Genomic DNA, 8502 nt, shown 5'->3' with positions numbered 1-8502 from the left:
AAGACACTCAGCAATATTATTCATTTAGAGAGATATTATGGGTTCCTGAAAAGTTCTGGTTCATACACAAACTCCTGTAATTAATTCATAGGGTAAGGGCCTAAGGCAAGCTCCTTCCTGCAACAAAGAACTGTCTAAATCAATTTGGATTAACAAAAGAGACTTAATTTAATCCATACCATGACACCAACCAAATATATGAAGGCTATTCCGAAGCACCTATATATATATATGAAGGTTATTCGGATCATTCAAAATCTGAATAATTTCTTTTGACTAAAAAAGTAACTTTTTAACTTTCAAGAGTATTACCTGTTATTGTTCGATATATAAATATATATATTTTTTTAATAAAGAGACTAAAGCCCATTTTCATTAAAGAAAAGGTTAACTTACAACCACATCAAGTCTGTCTTAACAAAAGGAAACTAATAAAACCCTGACAACAATGTCCATCAGCTGGTAATACCAAAATATAACAGCAAAAACTAACAAGTTCATCAACACATGTAAGCCACACACACAGAGGCTGAGGTTAAAGTATATTAGACACAAAATTTGGCTGAATAGCCCTAGTTCTCCCATTAGTTGGCATCAGCTTCATTAGGAACAATCTTGTTTCCTGAATCTTCTTCATAGGTCTAAGCTTCCTCTGGCAGATCATCATCAGGATGCCAACTAGCAAGGAAAATAGCTGTGGAGACCTGCACCTTTTGTTTCACTTGTCCTACCCAATAATGCACAAGAGAAATGATCAGCAGAATAATTTGTCTAGGTACAAACGGTTCAAATTCATTAACTCAAAAGATTCCCTGTTTGAGTTAATGCCGAGGATGCGCATTTTTCCCAAAAGCTGAGGAGGATAGCAGTTCCCATCCCCAAATAGGATCCTCTTTAAGAGCTTTTATTTCTCTATTAATCCAAAGAAAAAGTGAGAATCACCGATCTGTCCTTCTCTGTTCGTTGTCAGAGAAAGGACAGACAACCAACATGTCTATCCGAATTTTTTCCAAAATTTGACAATTGACTTTCAAAAAGATTTTAATTTCAAAAACAATGCGTAATGCAAGTATTGGAGATCTAAGCATAGCTACATGCTGTAAATTAATATCATATCTAGCTTAATTAGGTTCTATATGTGCTCAATCCTTGGCATTCTTTGACCTGTTAAAAAAAAAAACAACAATTCAAAGAGAGTTCAGATCAGGCAATACAATTTCACAATAAAGTGTCACTACCAGAACCATTCTACTAATTACATTAACAATAGTTTACAAAGTACCTAGAGGAAATTTGGAAATAATAACAGATATTCTACAGTCCCTTGATTATCTACCGGCCTTCAATTGCGGTTATGGTCAGATGATCCACAGAGACCACAGATGATGAATCATTTTGGTAGAAGGACCCATCTGAGGTAAAACCTCCAATTCTTGTACCAACCAAGGGTTTCTTGGGGTCCTGTAGCAATGTGTCACTTGATAGCATTGTGAAAACAGAGCTCATGAATGGCCTATCATCAGGGAATTCTTGCACACACAATAGACCCACATGAACATATCTCATTAGTTCTGTTGCAAAGGCTGAGCATTCGATCACGTCGTCAAGCAGCTTTATAATGTTTCCTTCTTCCCATAATTCCCATGCCTGCATGATGATTACATAGTTTTTATTCTAATAGTATGTATTACAAATTGACTTGATTTATACAAGTCTTGCTAAATTATTTCTTGGAATTGTGACATGTCACTCACATAAGCAAGAAGGTTTTGATTGCCTCGATTTTTCTTGCCACTTATTATCTCAAGAACTAAAACTCCAAAGCTATAGACATCAGATTTAACCGAAATTACACCCTCGGAGAGATACTCAGGAGGCATGTATCCACTTCAAATATGTGAAATAAAGATGAAAAATAATCAACATGAAATTAATCAAGTGGAATTTATATATGAGGAATAAGAACTGAATTGACACATACCGAGTTCCTATTAGTGTTACTGTGTTCATCACTCCCTGCTCTCTTTTAAACAATCTTGCTGTGCCGAAATCTGAAATTTTAGGATTCATTTGTTCATCTAATAAAACATTTGCTGCTTTTAGATCCCTGTGGATTACGTTGAATCTGGAGTCTTGATGAAGATAAAGAAGCCCTCTAGCAATCCCAATTATAATTTCTAATCTCATTGTCCAATTTAAGGAGGCACGCCTGGTAGCATCTGTTACATGAGTTAACAAACTATGAAATAACCTTGCAGTTCAATAGTTGCATGCAACAATTGTAGGAGGAATCTAGCTGTAATTGTTGAATTGATGGAAGATGAGGAAAAATTTTAGAATGATAAATCAATAGTATTTCAAAGTTTTGACTTGCAATGCATACCAAAGATATAAAAATCTAAACTTTTGTTGGGCATGAACTCATAAATCAACACTCTCTCATTGTCCTCAATGCAGCATCCAAGGAGTCTAACAAGGTTCCTATGCTGTAGCTTTGCAACCAGCAAGACTTCGTTCATGAACTCGTTTAATCCTTGGTGGGATTCTCTTGATAGCCTTTTCACTGCGATTTCTTGGCCACAAGGCAATTGACCCTAGCATGTTTTGTGATTGTGAGTGCCTTTTGATTTTAATAGCACAAGGACTGGAGGATGCTTTTCAAAAGGTAAATAAAAGATAGTTTGTTTTTGCAATTTTATTATTTTTCCCTTGACTATTTTTCAAATAATTTTATTTTTATAGTAATAAGCAATTACATAAAGGAGTGAATCATGAGTATTTCTTATGAACAAACATGTGAGCCTTAAAACAAATAGCAAGGAGTACCTTATAGACAATGGCAAATCCCCCTTCTCCTAATTTATTTGTATTTGAAAAGTTATCTGTCGCTTGTAAAATCATGTCCATGTCAAAGACAGGGAGATCTGTTCCTTGGAACAACTCATTTCGCTCGGAATGCTCCAGGTTTTTACCTGTGGTAGAAGATATAGCTGCATAAGTAGAAAGATGTCTAAAAGCAGAAAATTTTATTTGGATCTGCAATCTTTGTTATAATGGGTCGGGTTGGTTGGGTTTCACTGAGATTGTTAATCCAATTTTCTATAGTTGGGTTACAATTTTTTTTATCCGTAACTGATTCCAGTTATGATATAAATCATTCATCAGAGTTTCATGTAATTAATATGGGGTTTTGTGAGTTCAGTGGGTTTCATCTAAAAATAAAACATTTCTAAACATCATAAGAACCAATAAGTTATAATTGGAATAAATACAAATAAGAATGCAATATACTCTAACTAACAATATAGTAGAGTTTTATTTTGAAACATCAAAATTAACAATATCCACATAATTCCTATAACAATAGTGACATAATTTCTACAATAATATTACTATTTTAGTTATGTACAAGTAACTTTTCTTAAGAAAAATATTGTACTATGGTTGGGTTGGGCTGGGTTGGGTATACTCAACTGTTTTACAAGATGTATATCCAAAATTTATTTGCCGGATTTATCAAAATACAATCCATATCTAAGCAACCAAGTTCTATAATAGTAATTTTTTGGGTCAGGCTGGTTGGGTTAGTCAGAATAGTCGGATTAATCAGCTGTGACTTAAATCACTACAGTTACCTTGTTTTGTATATCTCATCTTTTTCCTCCATAGTAGATATACAATTGAAGATATTAGGAGCACAAATATTATGCTACCTGATATTATCCCAATAATTACTGCCCTCCGTTTTCTATGATTTGTACCTACATTAAAAGACAGTACTTTCTTAAAATCTAAATTGGAAAGTGAATTTTTTTTCTGATATTAAAGAAAAATGCATCAAAATATAGCTTCTCAAACTCTTATTTACTGTAACTTACTATTACCATAGTTGTTATTGCTAAACCAGAACTGTGATTCCCTCACAAGAAAAAAAAATGCTTAAAAGAATCCCTACAAGTCATGAATCTACAAGGAAAATGAAAATAGAGGGAAAACTCACCAAGCTCAGACTTTGAAACCTTCACATAAAGAACTTGTTGGCCACCAATGTACTTCATATCAGTAAGCACTGTTTGCCACATAACACAGCCGCTCCCTTGTCCCCTGATATCCAAGGGGGTATATGCCATGCATGAGCAATTCATCAAGCATCTTCTCCTGCACTCCTTAACACTGATGCTTGCATCAGCAGTTGCATTATGTGAATATGGTACCTCTACTCCTTCAATAACATAAAACCCATCACTATTAGCACTACAACCTAAAGGTACCGTGCGTTTACACCCACCTGAAGTGTTTCTCATGTACCACTCCGTTGGTGTCAGTGGCTCAAATCCTCTCAGACAACTACAGGCTAGCATATCGGTACGCTGGCAAATACCGAAAGGTCCACACCTTGCAAATTGGCTACACTCATCTTTTGGTTTTGACCAGAACAAGTTCCAGGTCTGATGAGGTTGATCCCAGACAAAACGTTGCATTACACCAGTTTCGTTCAGGACAAATCGGGACAAGGTCGTGTTGGACTTAGCTTCAAATCCATATGACACCTCATCTTGATCCCACACAAATATGAAATTAAACATGTCTTTATAAGTTAACATTTGGGGTGCCGCACTAAAATATTCTCCATTCCAAATACCAGTACGGCCAAATATCTGCGAACGGTCCCATATAATAATCTCAGGAACACCTTCAGTGTCCATCTCATACCTGTAGTTACCTTCTGATGGGTCATCACTGCTTTTCCAGGAAGAGAGATATGTCTCAAAGCCAGTCCTCAAGTTTTTGCCAACTTTCATGCCGGGAAGCAATGTATTCGTTGGATAATCAAAACTTTGCCATATGGTACTATTGCTCATGTGATCTTTCAGTATAAGATTTCCAGAATCATTCAGCTCCAATATTGGACTGAAATTATTGGCATCACTTGAGGAGTTAGAGCTAGATGACCATACGGTCCTTCCTGTTGAGTCATATAGCATTATTGACCCTCTCTTATTTAAGGTTAGTGTGCCAGAGGTGTTGTTCAAGGGACTATCTCTGTTTGCGACCCATACAACAGTATCTGGTGAGACTGTGAACCATACACCCACGAAACGTTTTCTGGATGAACCAGGGCTGAAGAACCCGAGCTCAAATACGGATTTTGGTGAGACAAGAGTCTGTCCATCAGTAAGGTTTTCAGCTCTCAGTAAGGTATCTATTGGGATGGCAAAAGGTGAGAAAGAAAGGAGAAAGAGAGCAATTGTCGATATTTTAGAAATCATATCTTTGTTCATCACTGCTAGTACCAAAATCAAGGATAGTTAAATTGGAGGTAAATGCAAAATGAGCTTCAATAAAGAAAAGTAATGGAATGGAATGGAAATTAGATTATGATTTTTCTCTTGCCATCTGGTTGGTTGCTAAATTTTTTTTCTTTTTTTTTTTCTTTTCACCAAATAGGTGATAAATCAACTTTACAGGTTCTCCATTCTACACGTTACACAATTGACGAGTAAAACCTTCTGGCATTGGTTTCTGATTTTTCATAGGGAGCTTTCTGGTTAGATAACAACTATTTTTTGCCTATGCTGAATGCAATTGACTAGTCCAAGAAAATTACATTTTTGACCAATTCATTTCTTCTATATGAGACAATTATAGCAAGAAAATTTATTGATTGGTCAAGTCATGTGATAAGTAGTTATGTGGTTGGGTCTTAGATGACAATGGGTGGAACATATTGATTTAATAAATTTCAACCAATGTTGACGTAGTTTAACTCCAAGTCCAGTGCACATCTTCTAGTCAAAGTAACTAATTTGGTATGGAGAAATATATTCCCATGGCATAAAATTTGTCATGACCTAAATCTCACCTACCCATTAAGCTGGCCATATAATACGTTAAATTGGTTAAAAGAACATATTATTTTTCATAATTTAGGCAATAATTAAGTAATAATAATAATTCGTTAATTTTTTACTGTGCTCTTATTGGCGGTATATTTAGGTCCCATATATTGCTTTAAGGGCAACATTTCAGAGCATGGCTCCTCTCTAATTTACTGTATTCAAAGCATGCTTCTGGTAGAATTTTAAAGTTAATTTTTGTTGGATTTGATCTGAACTAGATCTACCTCCTTGTTGGAAATTGTTAAATTACAAGCAACTCTTCTCAGATCCGACAAGGACCTTAGTAAGGATGGTCTGAATCTGACAGGCAACAACATTCAATAAATTCTACTATTATCCTGTCCCAACTGCAACAACAGAACAGGCTTGTCGAAATGGAATGGTCCTTACATTGAGTTCTTGTAGAAAGGAATAGCAATTTATTTCTATGAAATAAATATCGAGTAAATCGAGTAATAAGAATATTAACTCGTAAATATTCGCAAATTCTTGCCTTACTGTGGTCTAAGAATCAAAAGAATCCGCTTGTGCAAATTCTAATTTTTTTTAGAAACTTTAATACCTTGCAATATTCAATAATACCTTGGAGATCAAATTTTAATTATTTTGGAAATTCTTTTTAACTTTTTTAGAAATTTTTAAAATAACTATTTGTCAGAATTTTTATTTTTATTTTTTTATTGTTAAAAGAATGATTTTAAAAAATTCTACAAAAATACTAAAAAAATTTAAAAAATATATAATATTTGGTCTCCAAGCACATTTTCCTCACATCATATTGAATTGGTTGCATAATTATATCATCAGTTTACTTTAATTCTTGATCAATACATCAAATTGTCCTCACATTTTATTCTTTAGTTAAGCAACCTCACATGCGACGACACATAAAAACCATTAGCTTACAAGAAGAAAAAAAAGTCACATTTAGAATAATTCACAAAAGTAGGAGATTTTTATTCAAATGGTTTTGGAAAAAATCTCATTCAAAATTGGATTTATTGTCCGATTCACATTAAAATTAGCTCAATCAATTTAGATACACATAACCGTTTGAATTTACTAAATTTTTAATTTGTTTGCAAGAATCTCAACACATTTCGGAACAACATAAAAAACTACCTTTCAGAATACGACTGGTTTTGATTGTGGAATAGAATAAAACTAGATCCAATGAAGAGACAAGCAACGTATCACAATCTGGTTCATATGAGTGTCCTCTACATGTACATGTAGCAGTTTTGGCAAGTTTGAATCAGAGATATGACTTTCCATTTATTTCCTATTTAGGGGTTATTTTGATCATGTCCTGTACCAGTATGAATTATTTTGGGTTGTCTATGAGCTCTGGGGTGTCAATCAATCTCAAGTTACCCAATTTTTCCTCCCTTAACCCTCATTATGTGTAATCCAGCATCAAGTAATTAAACTTTTCTCATCTCTCATTTGTGCAATTAGAATTTAATTTTGCCAAAATTGGCCCTGATCATTAGCCGAATTTGAAATTTTCCACAAGATGCTTTCAATTATCTAGTTGGGTCATTCCTTGATACCCACAAATCCACAATATTCCTAGTATATATTCATTTGAATTTTTTTTTCTATGTAATACCTTGGTAAAGTAGTTTGTACCTTGATTGGGCGACTCGGTTTGAGACATCCCTTGGTTTGGTGCATGGCCTGACTTATCTGCATGTAAAGTTCAATCTCAGAATTATACCTACAGAGAGACTAATTTGTAATCATGAAGTCAATATCCACTGCCACAGAAGTGATGGCACCTTGCTGCCATTGTAACATGTCGGCTATCAGATCATATGTAGACGACTCGACAGAACACCTGAGGAGGGGGCAAATCGTGCCGAGACGCAGCAGCGGTGCTCTCCCCCAAATGCTCCGGATGACGCTGAGGCAAATAAACCACCACACTTCCTTTCTTCGGCAGCGATATCAGCGGGCCAGCGATCGGTGAGAGACGAGCCACGGATCGGAGTCGCGTGGGGAGGTAGCACGCACGTGCAAGCCGTGGCGCGATTGCTCCTCTCTTCTCCGCCATTTTTAGGGATGAGAGGAAGAGATTAACGGTGGCTCATTTCTGTGGGAAAGAGATAACGGAGTCAGGAGGAAAAAAAAAAAAAAAAAAAAGAAAAAGAAAAGAAGAAGACAGTTTTACCCACAACTTAATGGAGACATTCTATTAAGAGGAGGGTTCCAATACCTCATTATACCTCATATTTTATATCTTTGTTTTTAAAGTTTAAATTTTCGATTTCAACCTTTTAACGTGATAGATATATAAAAAATGGTTAGAGATGAAATTTCATAATTTTTGGAAAATTTTACTATTTTTTAAGACGGGTAGAAAATCACTGTATTTTAAACAGTTCAAAAACAGTGATTTTGTACCCATCTTAAAAAATAGTAAAAGAATTCCAAAAAATATAAAATTTCATCTCCATGCATATTTTAGTATAAATATTATGTTGAACAGTTCGGATCACCAATTTGGACTTTTAAAATGAAAATATAAAATATGAGGTATGAAAAAAATGAGACATTGAAACCCTCCTCTTCTATTAAAGGTCAAAATTTAATTAAAACT

At 34.8% G+C, this 8502-nt stretch overlaps 1 protein-coding gene across 4 annotated transcripts; it reads right to left on the bottom strand.

Moving 5' to 3' along the window:
- Positions 1-340: 340 nt before the first annotated feature.
- Positions 341-7970, bottom strand: LOC144548068 (receptor-like serine/threonine-protein kinase SD1-8). Of its 4 annotated transcripts, XM_078296748.1 has the most exons (9): positions 7741-7970; positions 7533-7589; positions 4001-5203; positions 3636-3761; positions 2827-2972; positions 2384-2594; positions 1982-2219; positions 1755-1887; positions 1118-1647 (listed from the first exon to the last, which is right to left on the bottom strand). In XM_078296748.1, the coding sequence occupies exons 2-9, from the start codon at positions 7558-7560 to the stop codon at positions 1333-1335; spliced, it is 2400 nt and encodes a 799-aa protein (XP_078152874.1). In that variant the 5' UTR covers positions 7561-7589; positions 7741-7970; the 3' UTR covers positions 1118-1332. The 4 variants fall into 4 exon arrangements, 2 of the variants coding, with proteins under 2 accessions (XP_078152874.1, XP_078152873.1); XR_013509229.1 differs by lacking the exons at positions 7533-7589; positions 7741-7970 and adding an exon at positions 341-727 and having other exon boundaries at positions 1283-1647; positions 4001-7495; XR_013509230.1 differs by lacking the exons at positions 7533-7589; positions 7741-7970 and having other exon boundaries at positions 1118-1164; positions 1283-1647; positions 4001-7495.
- Positions 7971-8502: the final 532 nt, after the last annotated feature.

Source organism: Carex rostrata, chromosome 32 (genome assembly GCF_964058835.1).
Source record: "Carex rostrata chromosome 32, lpCarRost1.2, whole genome shotgun sequence".
NCBI classification, from domain to species: Eukaryota; Viridiplantae; Streptophyta; class Magnoliopsida; order Poales; family Cyperaceae; genus Carex; species Carex rostrata.
This window is presented reverse-complemented; position numbering and strand designations above follow the sequence as displayed.

Bases quoted from the DNA above. Each gene is read 5' to 3' on its own strand.
- LOC144548068 (XM_078296747.1), bottom strand. From the start codon at position 5,282: ATGAACAAAGATATGATTTCTAAAATATCGACAATTGCTCTCTTTCTC. The intron at 3,762-4,000 runs GTGAGTTTTCCC...CTTTTAATGTAG, and splicing joins GGTTTCAAAGTCTGAGCTTG to GTACAAATCATAGAAAACGG. The intron at 1,888-1,981 runs GTATGTGTCAAT...ACATATTTGAAG, and splicing joins GTAACACTAATAGGAACTCG to TGGATACATGCCTCCTGAGT.